At 36.9% G+C, this 18,502-nt stretch overlaps 1 protein-coding gene across 2 annotated transcripts in view; it reads right to left on the bottom strand.

The window, feature by feature from the left end:
• Position 1: 1 nt before the first annotated feature.
• ppl (glycine cleavage system H protein, mitochondrial) overlaps positions 2–18,502 on the bottom strand; it is a 38,890-nt gene continuing 20,389 nt past the window's right edge. The window contains exon 6 of one of the 2 annotated variants that reach the window (XR_015534726.1): positions 2–142. Coding sequence is in view for 1 of the 2 variants with exons in the window: in XM_087347250.1 (XP_087203376.1) it covers positions 72–142 (71 nt within the window). In the remaining variant the exon portion in view is untranslated. The remainder of the gene's footprint in view (positions 143–18,502) is intronic. The other variant, XM_087347250.1, reaches the window with a different exon arrangement.

The raw sequence follows: 18,502 nt of genomic DNA, 5'->3' as shown, positions 1-18,502 counted from the left end.
GACTTTTTAAACGAGAATCTGATTAAACTGCACAAGAAAATGGTTTAACTTCACGTTCATTTACAGAATTATCAAAAAACTGTTTTGGACGGACCGAACTCAGTTATTTTAGTTTTGTTCACATGATCCTCAGTATCGCCATCTGAAAACAAATCATTAGATGAATAAGAAACCACAAAAATGCACACAATTTAAACAATATTACCAAACATACACATTATATTTCACATCACATTTTTAGATGTAATTATAAAAATAAGAATATATATATATGTGTGTGTGTGTGTGTGTGTGTGTGTGTGTGTTAGTACAAGCAAAGCTAAACTCCTCATGTATCTTCCATTGAAAACCAACAAACCCGGAAGCCTGAAATTTACCGACAGCACAATGCCAATCAGAGGCCGAGATAATTTTTTCTATCGATTAACTTCATTGTTTTTATGCAACATACGAAGCTTACACTGTGGAGATTTCCTTGATTTTACTCAGTCACCCAGCCAAATACTGGAATACAAACCTAAAATACGTCTCGTACACTTTCTTCCAATTATGCATTCGTAATCGTCCTACAGTTACACGAGCCAGTTCATAAAGCGTTGTCAAACATTAGACTCTTGGGTCACTCAATGACGTTTTATTAACTGGAAAGGTTATATAGCACTGTATTGTACCTAATAAGGTTGCGAATGATGAATTTCACTCTTTACAGGTTTAATTAGGGTGATCACATCTAGTATGATAATAAGTGCTGGACATTTAGCATGCACTGTAAAACCTAAAAGAATGAGATTACTTGAGAATAAAAATAATTAAATTTATTCGTTTGTTTGCCAACAGCAAAGAGTCTATAACAGGTAAAGTACCAAACATGTAATTTAAACAAAACAATTTGACGCTATTAAATACATATAAATAGTTTAAAAACGTTCACGCATAACGAAAGTATCCTCACAAGAGATATTGTTTTTTGTCTGAAAATATCCACATATGTAATTTGCCGCAATGACACACCTAGCTGAAAAACCATGTCTTAACGCATTGCTGTCACTAAAACATAAAATAATCCTGATTGCCTTGTACGCAAATAAATAAGTTTTCAAGGCGGAATAACAATTTATTTTTCTCTTGAGAAGGACCAGGAAGCGGCCATTTAAGGTACCGCCAAAATTTTCCTGTAGATACTGAGGCAAACCACAGAAACCTCAAGCGCAAGATCCAAACCCGGGATCCCCAGAACTTGAACAAACTTTGAAACTCTCGACCACTTTTGGTACTGATAAAATAAGCCTTCAGAGGTGATAAACCAAAAACAGGTACCTTCTAGATATCTTTCATCAATATACGAGCATTCAGGACGGCTGCTATTTCAATAAAATCTCCACTGCTGTTGGCAAACACTCCAAATTGAATTATTATAACGCCTAATTACTCATTTTACTCACACTTCTTCGGAGTACAGACCGTTATAACACGAAGCATCGCTTTAACAATCATGCATATCGAAAGTTAAAAAATCCTTAACTAATTACATTGTAATCTTTCCTCCTACAAAGTATGCGAACAGAGAAAACTAGCCAATCGCAAACACTCAAAGTATCAGCTGGGGTTCTCAACCTGGGGTCACATTCACTCCTTGTTTGGACTCGCGGGTTGAAAGACCATTGCACCAAACGGCGACAGTTTCTTTTAACCAAGAAATGTTCGGCATTTTATGGAACACGAAGATTTTTTAACGAGTTCACAAAAACTCACCACTGAACGCATACTCTAACCCCCAATATCACCAATTTCATGGAAAATTTCCTTCCTAGTTCCGGATAACAATATCTTCTCTCGTTGATGAGATTTTTGAGGTGGTGAAAACGTGCACTGTGGTCTTCTGGGTTGTGACACCGTTTAGTCTTGCAACATCTCGGAGTAAACATGTCGCATCAATTACGACTACACAGTGTCACAACCCAGAACACAACAACCTGCAACCCCTCCCCCTGCGTTGCGACTGTAACTCATTAACAAAGAGTTCATACGGTAGATAGGTAACTGATTAAACATTGATTTTATGTTCCAATTCTTCATAACTACTTTCCTAACTTGGGTCAGCGACATTACATCACCAAATACAGCATCGTTAAATAACTCGTGAAAAAAATAAATTTTGCGTGATTTTGAGCCTAGTTTTTCTACACTTAGCACTTGCCTTCAATTCTTAATAAACATGACACACATTTAAAGCGATACTAACTGACGCATGATGACTGCTACATTTTTGTATTCTCGACTATTACAAGACATCCGGTGATTAAAATACATTCATATTCCTACTTAGAATAGGTGAAGTATTGAACTGAGCTGTGCCCATGACCCCTTAGACCCATTATCCCGGTAGACACAATGATAGTCTCTGCTTAAAAGACTAACACGTTGTGGACGAAACAGTATATGTCCCTGCTATATCTTGAAGCAGGTTTTGCCTACGAGACAAGATGTGAGTAGACCCAAACTTGTGATTAGAATCCGGGTAACATCTTTAGCGTTAACTTACCAAGGGGCACTGGAGAAGTCCACCTAAACAGGTTATATTACACAGAGGCATACCTATTGTCACTTCATTGAAAGACGCCTTTTAGGAGAATAAAATAAAATCTGAATCAAGACAACTGACATCTTGCAGACAACGCAAATCACAATTTTACTAACATGAAGAAGGCAGCATAGCTAATAATTGCAGAATGGAAAATCAGTAGCAGTACGTTCATACTACACGACACACATATTTCAGTACGGTATGTCTATATGCAAAAAAAAAAAACAAAAAAAAAACATGCTCATTGTGACATGCGAAACATTTCCGTCTTTCGTACATTCTATGTTATATTTATTTAACTCTGTCGTCAACAAATGACAATTGCACATTACAATGTTATGTAATGACCACGTCAGTGATAAACAACTTCTATGCATTTGTGACACTCGATAAGATTACAATTGATATATGCGACCACGGTATTCGATGTTACAGGTGCGAAGCGTTCATGTTAACCGTGTTAGCCCGGCTAACACTGTGAAGAACAAAAACATAAAAAGTCTTCTGTATTACTTTTGCTGTTCAGTGGTACTCCACATTCTGTAACATGGCAAAACCCATCAGATAAATAGCATCGTTAGCGTAAAGAACACCTTTGGATCTTCAGTGTATACAACAACTTCACAGCCTTGTTATGAATGTTCTCTAAGACGAATGCATAAAAGTAGCCGAACACGACAACGGAAAATTTCCACAGTATGTAAATGATAAAATGAGGTAAAAACATTTCCGTGTATTGTCTTTTGTAAAACATGAACTGCGAAGTCAAACACTTTCTGAATATACGTACGTCTAGCACTACAGCCACCAACTATCACAGTTAAAAGTTGTAGTCGCTGAATTTAAACACACATTCTAAAGTCTCTGCCGTGTCTGAAAATACTTTTCAAAGTCGTCGTTTTTCAAAAGCCCTTTCAGTACTGTCGTCACATTGTGATAAAGTTAACAGTCTGCAAGGAAACTTTAGTGACATTAGGCCAAATCAGGCGAGCAGGGCGTACTCGGGCTTTTCCAACACTGATAACGATGTTCTCAACACTCAATCACCAGTAAATACACTGATACAGATCAATTAAGTCCTCACACCTCTTATTTCCTGAAGATCTTATCATCGGAGGAGCATACAGCCTCTATCTTCTGGGAGGATATGAGATTTTAGTGGTTTTGTGATTAAACATCGTGGGTTTCTGTTTTCAAGTTTCACATATAGGATTTTTCTAAAGATGTGGTTTTTCCAGGATCTGATACATGAAGTGTCTTCTTTGTACTGCTTATAAGTAGACCCTACAAGTCAGATGACGTTAATGTTGCTTCTACACACGATCTACAGTTTACTTTTCACGGCATTTCTACACTACAGTTCTTGTCCTTCAACTTCTCTTAGCTTGTGCTAAACAATACGCATAACAGACAGTTTGGCAATGAATCTATCGCCTACCTCTGACTCAAGATGATATCAGTCAATTATTTTTTTTATTTTTCTATTTTATTCATTGCTCAACGACGCTTTCCATAGCTTAGAAAAAAATCGTCCAATGAAGGGGAGATTAATACATTGGAAAATATGTGGTCCTGGTTCAATTTGAGGTACTGTCCTAGTATATACTTGGTAGTGACTGAGAAAACTATAAAAATCTGTCATGACAGCCCGTCTTCGGGCCCATATTTGACACCTGAGTCTCCCTGCCAAGACGTCAGGTAGTAACGTTTGGTGTTGTTAGAGTATGCAGTATTCGGCACACGTCTACACAAAAACGCGTCGATTTCTACTGTATCTACAATTAAAGGTAGGGCATTATAATTCCTCATGTCTAAAGCCAACTCCCATAAAAGCGCAAAGATAATTTATTTACTTGAGCACATAAGCTATCATGACTTAATAAGATAAAGGTCTAGTAAAGGAATACTCCTTAATCGCTTTCCCAAAAGGTATGTACGAATGTACTTAATCTGTTCATCAATCGCGTTATCGCAACATCTCCGCAACATTTATAATCTTCATTCACATCCTTTTAAATAATGCAAAACAATTTCACAAAGATAAGTTACGAGAAAAAGGTGCAACTAACCTCATTAGCATTTCAGTCCATATATATATATATATATATATATATATATATATATATTATTTATTTAGTGTTCTGTCTGACGACAGGTCCATATGAACAGGATCCTTCCATCCTTTTCTGGGACTGGGACCTGTTCATATACGTTCTTGGCAGATGATCCAGAAGTGGTTTGCCATTGCCTTCTTCTGTGTGTGAATGGAGTAATTGTTGGGATGCCACGGAGAAACCGGGGAAGCCCCCGGAGGAAAACTCCGTGTTGCCTAGACCACGGCCTTGCCCGGCACAAGTTATAAATTCGGGCACCGCCGGGAATCGAACCCGAGACCCCCTTGGATTACAAGGCCAGCGTTCTAACCGCTAGACCACCGTATATATGTGTGTGTGTATATGTGTGTGTGTGTGTGTATATATATATATATACGAGGTGCGATCGGAAAGTTTCTAGACTGCGCCTATAAAAACCCATTCACTTATCTCAGGTATTAAATTCATCCATCACCCTCGAAGTAGTTCCCCTGGGAGTGAACACAACGATCCCAGCGCCGCTGCCAAGCCTGGAAGCATCCCTGGAAATCTTTCTTTGTCAGCCTGTCAAGCACCATCTGCGATTCTGCCTGAATCTCTTCTATTGTCTCAAATATCCTTCCCTTTAGCTGAATTTTCATCTTTGGGAAGAGGAAGAAGTCACACGGCGAATAAGGAGGGTGCGGGATGACGGCCATGGTGTTTGAGGCCAAAAACTGCCGAACTTTGAGGGCGGTGTGCGCTGGCGCGTTGTTATGATGCGTCGCATGTGGAGTTCTTCCTTTAGAATCAGCTGACAGGTCCCATAGCCTATCCCAACAATGTCGCACAAGTCGTTGATGGTACGACGTCGATCTTCGTGAATGGCCTGCCGAATCTTCGTAACATTTTCGGGCGTTGTGCTCGAAGATGGTCGTCCAGAACGCTCGTCATCATCGACAGAGGTTCGGCCATTTTTAAAACGTGAATGCCACACAAAAGTTTGTGCACGACCCATTGCGGACTCCCCAAATGCTTGCTTTAGCATTTCATAGGTTTCCGTAGCCGTTTTGGCGAGTCTTTGGCAAAATTTGATGCACACGCCATTCCGAAATCGCATGAGGGTCGGTGTAATGCACTACCAAAACGCCGGTAACTAAGAAACAAATGCTAATTCGATGATGCCGGCTGGCACACTGATTCACTATGAATGTAGGTCCAACCTCTTAGCGGCAGAAGCTCGTACTACATCCGGTTCGCCCTCTATTGACACAGTCTTGAAACTTTCCGATCGCACCTCGTGTGTGTATGTGTATATATATATATATATATATATATATACAGACACACACACATTCGCTTTTCTCTCAAAATAATTTTAATCAACATCATATTATTAATATTTTTATAATTATTAGAATCGTAATTATCATATTGCTATTATTTTTATTATATTGTTATTGTCAACATGATTAACACTTTAGTCAATTGCCTAATTCGAAAATTCTAATAGAATAACTCAGCCATGATTATGCGGGCAGTAAGAACCTTTAAAACGTCGGTAAACGTCTACCACATTACACGGCGCTGGAGACCAGAAGACAGCCATCTTCGGACTCACCGCCGTCAGAATCTGAAATCTTACTCAGTTTGTAGTCAGATTCCTACCAAAAACCGACCGTCTATCTCAGACTCTAAAAGATATATAAACTCGATTCCGCCAGATCACTTCAGGGCATCGTTTGGATTTCTTGCTAACACAGCCGCCACCGTCAAAACGTAAATTTCACTCTTTTTATCGCACTCAAGCGTGGCGTGACATTGGGTACTATATTAGGAGTGGATTATAAATAAGCTAACTCAGCGTTCCTCAACCGTTCTAATGACGTGGACACTCTCCCCCTCCAAATTGTAATGAATTTTGATTAATTATAATCCAAGTAGCCCAATGTAAAATTCCGTAGTACAACTTCTTTCGGAGGGAAGTAAATCCGGCGATTCAATGTCGTAGATTTACGAGCATGAACGAGATGGTTCGTAAGCAAAATTCAGCGGCCATTTCTCACCCATATCACTTCTGATTTGCTACTAAAGGGATCTAGCAGACAAATAAGGAATTAGTAGAAATTGTGCGGAGGCAGCAGGCTTGCCACCTGCTACTCCAAGAAACTAAAAAAGACTAATAAGACAAGTTCAAGGGCCCAATCCTTGATACAAGATGACGATGATGATGACAAGTGGGCTAACTAAAACACAAATAGGAGGTACAGGTTTTTTTTTGACTTGACTTGACTGCGTGGAAGGAAAAGGCGACGAAAAAAGTTACAAAATTTCGGCAATACAACATAAGAAAACAAAAAAATCAGAACGTATTCAATTAGCGGAACCATTTGGCACAACCTGCGCATCCCCGGCTGAAATACACTTCGTTATCCTGTAATCCTCCTTCGTCTTCACTTCTTACGACAGTCGTCTTACCAACCTGTCTACAACTGTAAACACTCCATATTTATATATTGAATCAAATATGTACATACAAAGCCACTAATGATGGATTCATGGGGAAGAAACCCGTTTGACATAGGAAAGTCAATATTAGTGGTAAAAGTGGTTGGTTTATATAACCTTTGAATGCTACTACGAAGTACGAAGTGTTTTAATACTACATTTATGATACCAGACGTCAGATTTGGCTTCATGGTCTTATATAAGATTCTACGGCACTGTATTTATAAAAAAGAAGACATACAAAGCATGTGTCAAATTTTAATATAGCTAATTACGTAACTCTCACCGAATGGCTGATCAAGCGAAACACTGAACTTTAGGTCTATGTAGTGAGTTATTTTGTCTAACATCATAATAACATAATAATTATGATCAGAGATAATTGTCTCGTAAGACGATACGCAAATATACAGAGTACCCCATAAACGCAGGACTACAGGAGCTCTGCTATTTGGCAAATACGGAAAAATGTAAAGACGGAAAGTTCTTGCAAATGATATTTCCAATCTTAATTGCTAAATTTCTTTTTACCAAAGACAATCCATTAAGGCACTACATTCTTTACGCTTTCAAAAGTAAGACGTTTCGGTGATGTTGCCAAAGTGGTATGATAAAAAAGGGGGATACGTTCCCGGAGTTGGAGGAAAGCAGAAGGAAATTCTAGAAATACATACCTCTTCCGCTGTCATGTCAACGTGGCAACACTATCGTTAATTTTACTGTTGATAATGTAAAGAGAATAACGCAGTAACGTCTAGTCCTGGGTAAAAGACCCCAAAACATGGTTTTCAACGGGTTGTTAACACGGTAATGAATCTTAGAGTGGATGAAAGATTCCCGGGCTGCAAGCCGCGTCAGGTGGCTGAACGGAGAATAAACCAAATCTTCTGCCAACGTTTTGAGAACAATCTCTGTTCTCATCCTCCGGGTTGCTGGGTAACCAGTCCGTTACTTTGTTGCGCGCTAGCTGATGAGAACTGGCCGTCCACCGACAGCCATTTTGGACAATTTATTAGGAACGTCACGTGGAGATTAAGATAATTAATGTTAATAAATGACGTATGAAACAAAATTTTCCAAAATACCCTTCACTCTGTAGTTTCTAACCTGACCAGCTGTCTAACGATAGGGACATCTGTGTGGTATGTACTATACCACACAATTTCATCACAACAAATGTATTTCATCATACAAAAATATAATTGTATATTTATTCCTAATCTATGGTTCAAATGACGGACAGAATCATAGCCAGATTTTAACCCAAGTACTTGTGACTCTTTTACCACGCGACAGATAATAACATGCTTCTAGTCGCCATACAACTGTCATGTGTTGACGCGGTGCAAAGATTTGTTCTTTGTTTGCCCTTCCACTTATATGTCTGGTGATGCGATAACATTTGACTCTGCAGAACAGAACATGAGATATACTGTAAAGATTGGGCACAGTTTTCCTTTAACAGTTAATGGTCGGCCATCTAGACGAGAAATCCTTCGTCTTTTATGGAATCAGACTTCATCATCGACATCACACGTCAGGCACAGAACGTAACCTGAACTATAAAAACCCAGTCCACAAACTCATACCCTGTTTCTTCAAGATCAATTTTAATAGTATCCTCCCATCTGCAGCTCGATTCATCAAGTAGTATCTATTCTTCAGATTTTCAGACGGAAAATGTGTACATATTTCTGATTTCCCCATGCATGCTTCATGACTTCACCATCTGATCCTCTTTGATTTGATCACCGTAATAACAACTGGTGAATAACACAAATTATAAAATTATATTTTATCTATGCCGATAATTTCTCTATTAAGTCAAAATTCTGTCCCCAGCGCTGTTTGTTAATTTTAAACAAGTAAATTATTACAATTACTGATTATGAAAGAAAATTAGCTGATCTGTAATATGTAAAGTCGAAGTATTTCGATACTTTTTAGTGCCGTATTTACATTAAAATAAAAATAGTACTCGCTGTAACGAGTTAGAAGGGGAGATTGTACCTTCTGTAAAGGCGATAGTAGATTTTTACAAATTTATGTACATTTTTCTCAAGAACGTCTTCTGCAATGCTCTACAACACTTTGCAATAATGCAAATACACTATTTGTCACCATAATGACATTAGTTCAAGTCTATAAAAGCAGACAAGTAGTAGTGATAGTAATTTCCATAATATAACAGTTTACAGTCCTGTAATAAATACTTCCTGAGATAAAGGTATATTTGCCTGCGTAAAGTTGGCACATCACCGCAATGTCTATAAAAAAATCGGCACTTGAAGCCTCGACAGGTTCTCCGAACACAAAATGACAATGCATTTATAAAACAAACCCAAAACTAATAAAAAAAAACACAACACTGAATATTTCATCACAAAACGCCATACAACTTCCTCTTAAATAATTCGCACTAAAGACAACATAAAATACAGCACGTTCACGAGGAGGTGCGGTCCACTGAAAAAATGTTTCCTGTTATTTAAGTTTATTACAATCAGATGTCGCCATACATACAGGGACAATAGAATCGGTTTCCGGTAACATAATTTATAATGTACATTTGAGGGCGGAAATAATGACCACTACTTTCAACAATTTATCTTAAGCCAGTTTCTTCCACATGGGCTGCGTCTCCTTTTAAACATTACGTAAGTATTAATTATAAAATGTCATACAGGAATAGAGAACATTAGCATAGAAGTGTGTCACATATTGATAAAAATAATGAAAAATGGGATATACGAGGTGCGATCGGAAAGTTTCTAGACTGCGCCTATAAAAACCCATACACTTATCTCAGGTATTAAATTCATCCATCACCCTCGAAGTAGTTCCCCTGGGAGTGAACACAACGATCCCAGCGCCGCTGCCAAGCCTGGAAGCATCCCTGGAAATCTTTCTTTGTCAGCCTGTCAAGCACCATCTGCGATTCTGCCTGAATCTCTTCTATCGTCTCAAATCTCCTTCCCTTTAGCTGAATTTTCATCTTTGGGAAGAGGAAGAAGTCACACGGCGAATAAGGAGGGTGCGGGATGACGGCCATGGTGTTTGAGGCCGAACTTTGAGGGCGGTGTGCGCTGGCACGTTGTCATGATGCGTCGCATGTGGAGTTCTTCCTTTAGAATCAGCTGACAGGTCCCATAGCCTATCCCAACAATGTCGCACAAGTCGTTGATGGTACGACGTCGATCTTCGTGAATGGCCTGCCGAATCTTCGTAACATTTTCGGGCGTTGTGCTCGAAGATGGTCGTCCAGAACGCTCGTCATCATCGACAGAGGTTAGGCCATTTTTAAAACGTGAATGCCCATTGCGGACTCCCCAAATGCTTGCTTTAGCATTTCATAGGTTTCCGTAGCCGTTTTGGCGAGTCTTTGGCAAAATTTGATTTGTTCATGAAAATACGCCATTCCGAAATCGCAGGAGGGTCGGTGTAATGCACTACCAAAACGCCCGTAACTAAGAAACAAATGCTAATTCGATGATGCCGGCTGGCACACTGATTCACTATGAATGTAGGCCGCACCCCCTAGCGGCAGAAGCTCGTACTACATCCGGTTCGCCCTCTATTGACACAGTCTTGAAACTTTCCGATCGCACCTCGTAGGTCTTAAAATACCAGGTTAAAACTGTAAAAAGTTTTAGGGCAATAAGCAGGCTGTAAATCCAAATCCAAGCAAATGTCGATAATAAACATGGAGTAGCTAATAAGTTATAAACTAGACTAAATGTAGACCACTGATAATTAATTACAGACTGCTAAGATAATTAAAATAAAAATAGAATCACGAACGTGCATAATGGTTTTAAAAAATGAAATGGTTTACAGATAAATACAATTGGTCAAGAAAGATACATAAATGGATGTAAATCATGAGTTGGAGGTATAAAACTAGGGAGTCGTGGCCCGAAATCTGCAACACGAAACCGAAAGGAAACATAGAATAAATTAATACATTTATTACGAACTAGCAAACAGAAATGGTGGATTATTCTGAATACCTGTTTGGCTCGTCGTTCAGTTGTTCAGCGACAGCTGCTTTGTTTTGTTTTGTTTACAGGACACGAGTGAAGCAAAAGTCTACTTACGTTCCTGTACGTGATACATGTTCAACCTTCAAGCTGTTTCGTAGTGTAGCCTGGTGAAGCTATCTCATTGTCAGTTACGATATTTAGCGTGCAAAAATATCTGCAAGGTTTGAACAACTACACGTCTACCACAATCACAAAAGTTCGCCTGTTGAGTCGGAGGCCAGATAAGGTAATCTTCAAGGTTACCTTTATTCATCTGTTCTATGTCAACGAGCTATTTCCAAACTCAAAACAGTTACGTCATCACAAGGTATGCTGGTATGACGTAAATTACGTTTAAAGGGGTCCTTACAAGTTTTGTTTATTTATTTTTTTGGCGAAGCTGTGCCAACTAAATTTATAGAGAAAGAAACGAGACGTAAGAAGTTTAATATGGATAACAAATTAAGAAGGGTAGGGCGCGTAAAAACCAGAAAATATTTTAAGATGATACGGCGGTTTAAGAGAAATGTGTGAACTGATCTTTGTAAAGAAAAGAGTCAGAGGAACTTCGATTTCAAAGGGTTAAAGAATGTAATTCCGTTCCTCGCACGAGTATCTGTTGTCAGGATTTAATATGCCTCAGAATCTTAATAATGAGTTGCACTAAACTTAATGAAAGAATTTCATTTTAGTTGGCCCATTAAAAACATCGTACACAAATCATGGCTGGACCTTTACAACTTTCTCCTATCGAACCCAAGATAGTCTTCGTCTACCCATCATCATTTTGATCGATCTATTAGAATGCATAATGTCTGTAATGATAAAATGAAGAAAACACATATGACCCCTCGAGAAAAAATTAAATATTTTATGAGGAGACATTTTGTGGTGTGCCGTCACGTGTCTTGACATTTCAGGGTGTTCTGCGGGTGGGAAAAAAAATTGCCAATTACTGCTCTATAGTGTGTATATAATTATTGATGAACCCCTTTTATTTTAAATTTTTTATAAAATCCTGTTTTAGCTTAGACATGGACTCAACAGGCTTCTTCTTTATAACCTAATTTCATGTCATCTTACATTCACACTTTCCAATAGTTTCTAAATTAATTTAAAACTGTGTCGGAGGCTCAGTATTTACATATTATTCTTTTCCTAACATTTTAAAACCTTGAGAAGCTGTTTTGTACGTTATCTTTACAATTATGCACGTTTAACATTCTCACAAATCTCTTTCATATTGGTCCGAATATTCACTAATCATTTCTTTGTAAAGAGGTTGACTGCATAAATACAGGTAAGTTACAGGGCTGCAGTCATCCAATGTCGCCAGGTGAAAGGCGGACGAGGGTGTCGTCGCTTGAAGTCAAGCAAGATTAATCAATCGAAGTACATTACGTCATTCCAGCGTCTATAAGTAACCACCATGCTGAGCAACTGTAACGAATCTGGTTTGTATTTGATAAATGCCCGGTTCGAACTTCGGTCCACACAACGTATTTTTTTTAATTGTCTCCTCAATTATTCCAGTCGAATACTAGTTTAAGCCTTGAAACAAGAGGTTTCAAGCTCTTAAAATTGAATTCGTTACTAGGCCGTATATATGAATTTTGTATGAAATATTATAACCATCTATAACTTCCACCAGAAATGTCTCTGGTTGGACAAATTAAAAATTGCATTACCAAAGCAGAAATTCAAAGACGCTTTTAACAAAATGTTTGTCTGTGAAATAATAATAACACTTTATATCAAACATATTACACAAACGACAACGTCGACTTCACATTTTATGGGGTTTCTGAAACATCACTAGCTGAAAATCAGTGTAGGACAATTTTGAATACTTTACTGAAAATTCAACCATGACAAAAGTTGGTACTATTTAAAAATAGTGCGTGTAAAGAAATTGTTGACGTACAGAGACCATCACGTTATATAATTTAAATTTATAATCTCGACTGACTACTATAATCAAGGACATATAATCACCACACGTCCTTTCGTCCTTCAACAATTTCTTGTTATCATAACGCGATGTTCTTTATAAGTAGCAAAGCATACAAAGCCTCTGGAAGGTCAAACCCCTAGGTCCATCTGCCCTCGACCTACTTATCAGAAGTGTCTTCAATAAACGTTTGATAATATTTCATATTCGGCAGTGTTACTAGAATCAAGAACTCAAACTGTGCTTTCAGATAACCAAGGGTAAAAATACACTTGAGGACCTTCATAAATTTATAATTTTTCGTTAATAATTAACAAAATATACAGATATCTGAGATAGTTACAGAAAACAATCATAACGTAAAATATAGATGCGACCTGTTACATATCCAATATGATGGGTCACTTTTAAAAATGTTTACAACATTTATTTTGAATGTAAACCAATACAGTGTATGAAGTCTTCCCCTTTGTTTATTAGGACCTCGACCCACGGAATAATTTGTTGGAATTCTTCCGTGTTGTAAAATCGGCATAAGATTATAACGTAAAAGGGAGATAAAACGCAATTTGCTAACCTAACCTAACCCACAAATCTTCAACCCAGAGGTTACAAAAAGCTGACATTCGAAACATTCTTTTTTTTTTTTTTTTTTTTTTTAGTTTATATCTTAATTGCATCATGCTTGTGTTCCTCAATACAATACTTTTATTTTCCGTCGTTACACAAGCTTGTTGTTAAAAATCATATAAAATTTCACATAAAATTGTTACATTTTAAAATTGACGACATGTTTCGATATACAATTCTATCATCGTCAGGTCTATCAAAATTAAAATTAAAATCTGGTGTATCTGTTGCTCTGCTTATATTGCTTTTGTTTTTATCCGTTTTTATTACATCTCAGGCTTCTTCCATTTAATTTTGGAGACGCGCCTGGGTGCCTATATCTGCAAAATCAATTTTAATTTTTATATCGTGATTCTGGATACCGACATAGGAAATGGAATAATATTACTCTAATTTTATATTAAGGAATTACTCAAATATATATCGCATTACAAGCAAAAGAAATGCAATCACAAAATATAAAGTATTATAACATACCGGGTTGTGTGTGAGGTGCGTGTCCGTTGTTATTGAATGGCAGACAGCAATCAATCAACAGATTCAGATAAAACGTTTACCATTAGTATCAATATCATAAGGAAACGGATAGCAGCAATCGGGAAAAATAAATCCGTCGGACCAGATGGCATCCCCGGGGAAATTTTAAAGTTAGGTGGGGAAGCAATGATTCCATACCTTGCGCGTCTGCTGGAGGTAACGATGAACAACAATTCTATCCCAGGGGACTGGAAGAAAGCTATAGTGGTCCCTATTTATAAAGGGGGAGATCGATCGGTAGTTGGGAACTATAGACCGGTCAGTTTAACCTCGGTGGTTTGCAAGCAAATGGAGCACGTTATAGCAGGGTATCTAAGGCAAGTCTGGGAAAGGAGTGAGTGGTTATATGAGGGTCAACATGGGTTTAGACCAGGGTACTCATGCGAAAGTCAAGTAGTCACGGTTTGTCAAGATGTTGCTGATTCATTGGACGAGGGAATCAGGACTGATGCGGTTATAATAGATTTCTCAAAGGCATTCGATTTAGTCCCACACGATAGGCTGATTACAAAAATTGCTGCAACCGGTGTGGACTTGAGGGTAGTGTTATGGGTAAAGGAATTTCTCTTAGGACGTTCGCAAAGAGTAAGAGTGGAAGGACAGCTATCTCATGAAGTCAGGGTAACGTCAGGAGTGCCGCAAGGGAGCGTATTAGGTCCCTTGCTATTCCTAGCTTATGTTAATGATATTTGGAAAAACATTGATTCAAATATACGGCTTTTCGCTGATGATTGTATAGTATACAGGAAAATAATGGATAGTAGTGACATTGATAAGTTACAGACAGATATGAATAGATTATGGGAATGGGCGGTAGACAATGAAATGAAGATAAATCCAGGTAAAAGTAAAGCAGTCAGCTTCAATAGAGCTAGGGTGAAGGATAAGCTGAGTTACTTTTTTGGGGATCAATTAATTCCAGAGGCAAATAGCTTTAAGTACTTAGGAATACTTATTCGCAGTGATCTGAGCTGGGCAGATCATGTGAATTATACACTAATTAAAGCATGGAAGGCTCTCCATTTCGTAATGCGTATACTAAAAAAGGGAAATAACAATACGAAACGTTTAGCTTATACGTCGCTAGTGAGACCGATACTTGAATATGGAGCTGTGTGTTGGGACCCTTACAGGGAAGGACAGGTAAGAGCACTAAATCGGGTGCAGAAGAGAGCGGCTAAATTTGCTAATTTCACGAACGAATCTGGTTGGGAAACATTGGCACAGCGTAGATTGATAGCCCGAATGTGCGCCCTTTTCAAAGCATACACGGGGGGCCGGGCTTGGAAAATGATAGAGGATAGATTATTAAAGCCATGCTACCTGGGCAGGGACAATCATACTCGGAAAATTAGGACTAGGAAACAAAGAACGGATGTAGGCAAATATTCCTTTGTAAATAGGACCATAAGAAGCTGGAACCAATTACCTCCAGGCGTGCTAGAGTCTTTCCCCTGTAAATTAGGCACCTTTAGAAAGAGGGTCAGAAAAGTAGTTACAAGGTAAGGGTTATTAAGTTGGGAATAAATGGTGATAAGTGAAGTGAAGTGTCTTAGTCTCCAAGTGATGAAGGGCTGTAGTTCTTTGGGATAAAATTTTCATGTACTGAGAGCGGACTTTATATTCTACTCTTAAGTATTGTGATTAATTAGTGGATGTGTGTTTTTTTATTGTGTGTCAGATGTTTTATTTTGAGTGTGGTATGTTGTATTGTTGTGTCTCATTGTATTGTTGTGTGAGTGCATCAGTTCATGACGTTTGTAATACATTACAGTTATTGTCTTATGTCTAGGTGGTATTAAGTTCTTTTTTTTAAGTTAAGTACTTGAGGTTGGATGGTTTTGTAATTTATGAGTTGGTTGATTTTGAGTGGGATGTGTTGTTTTTGTTGTGTCCTTTTTTATTGTTTTGTTCTGTCTCTGTGTTGATGTATCTCATTGTATGTTGTGTCTTATGGTTTTTGTTGTGTCCTTTGTTTATTGTTTTGTTGTGTCTCATTGTGTTGATGTATCCCATTGTTTGTGTGTCATATTGTTTTTGTTGTGTCCTTTTGTTTATTGTTTTGTTCTGTCTCTGTGTTGATGTATCTCATTGTTTATTGTGTCTTATTGTTTTTGATGTGTCCTTTGTTTATTGTTTTGTTGTGTCTCATTGTGTTGATGTATCCCATTGTTTGGGTGTCATATTGTTTTTGTTGTGTCCTTTTGTTTATTGTTTTGTTCTGTCTCTGTGTTGATGTATCTCATTGTTTATTGTGTCTTATTGTTTTTGTTGTGTCCTTTTGTTTATTGTTTTGTTCTGTCTCATTGTGTTGATGTATCTCATTGTTCTGTTCTGTCTCATTGTTTTGTATGTTATTGTAGGACACTGCCACCGGGTATAAACCCATTTGCAGTCAATAATAAATAATAACTGAGTTGTAAGTTTCGTGTGTGGCTATTGTGGGTGAAAGTTGTTTAGGGGGTTGGGTCAATGGACTGTAGAATGTTAAATATCGGATTGTTCGTGTAAATGTTGCTGTCGTTTAATGCAAGGTTATGTTTATGTGTTCGTTGTATATGATATTTCTCTATGGTGTCTCTATGTGGTTTGTTTTGTATTATTTTTATAATGTCCATTGTATGTTCTATTTTGTTGTATGAATGTCCTGTGTTTAATATATGCTTTGCATATGCTGAATGGTCTTTATTATGTTTTATTGCTGTAATATGCTCTTTATATCTTTGATTAAAGGTGCGTCCAGTTTGGCCTATATAGGTTAACGGGCAATCATTGCATTTTAACCTATATATGCCTGGTTTTTCGTATTGATTTGTTGTGTCTATTTGTGGTTTTTGTTTCAAGATGTTTTTTATAGTGTTTTTTGTTCTAAATGCTATTTTTATGTTATTTGTTTTAAATGTTTTTGTTATATATTTGGTTTCTTTTCCTATATATGTGAATGTGGCCCATTTGTTTTGTTTATTTTCGTTTCCGTCTTCATTTATGTTGTTTATATTGTTTATTTTATTTTTGGGTTTTAATTCATAATTATTATATCCGTTTTCTATTAGAATTTGTTTTATTGTGTTACATTCAATTTGTTTGTTTACTGTGGTTATGGGATATGTATTTTTTCTGTTTATTAAGTAGTTAATAGCCATCTGTTTATGTTCATTCGGATGGCATGAAGAGGCATGAATTATGGTGCTTGTATTTGTGGGCTTTCTGTATATTTTGAATTCGAAGTTATTTTCGTTTCGTATTATAGTTAGATCTAAATAATTTAATTTGTTATTTTGTTCTTTTTCTAAAGTGAATTGTATATTTTGATTTATGTTGTTAAATTCATTTAAAACATTTTTTATGTCTGTATTTTTTCCATCATAAATCATGAGTATATCGTCAACATGGGAGCTCCCACCTCGAGCATATTATCTGAAATATTCTTACAATATCTCGAGCATGATTACATAGTGAATATATTAAATAAATATCAAATTAAATACTATAGTAGATATGTTGACGATATACTCATGATTTATGATGGAAAAAATACAGACATAAAAAATGTTTTAAATGAATTTAACAACATAAATCAAAATATACAATTCACTTTAGAAAAAGAACAAAATAACAAATTAAATTATTTAGATCTAACTATAATACGAAACGAAAATAACTTCGAATTCAAAATATACAGAAAGCCCACAAATACAAGCACCATAATTCATGCCTCTTCATGCCATCCGAATGAACATAAACAGATGGCTATTAACTACTTAATAAACAGAAAAAATACATATCCCATAACCACAGTAAACAAACAAATTGAATGTAACACAATAAAACAAATTCTAATAGAAAACGGATATAATAATTATGAATTAAAACCCAAAAATAAAATAAACAATATAAACAACATAAATGAAGACGGAAACGAAAATAAACAAAACAAATGGGCCACATTCACATATATAGGAAAAGAAACCAAATATATAACAAAAACATTTAAAACAAATAACATAAAAATAGCATTTAGAACAAAAAACACTATAAAAAACATCTTGAAACAAAAACCACAAATAGACACAACAAATCAATACGAAAAACCAGGCATATATAGGTTAAAATGCAATGATTGCCCGTTAACCTATATAGGCCAAACTGGACGCACCTTTAATCAAAGATATAAAGAGCATATTACAGCAATAAAACA

The sequence above is a fragment of the Zootermopsis nevadensis genome, unplaced genomic scaffold (genome assembly GCF_977971745.1).
Source record: "Zootermopsis nevadensis isolate Lab colony 2312 unplaced genomic scaffold, Znev_1.0 Znev_ptg000011l, whole genome shotgun sequence".
NCBI classification, from domain to species: Eukaryota; Metazoa; Arthropoda; class Insecta; order Blattodea; family Termopsidae; genus Zootermopsis; species Zootermopsis nevadensis.
Note: the sequence above shows the minus strand (reverse complement) of the source record. Positions and strands in the feature narration are given on the sequence as shown.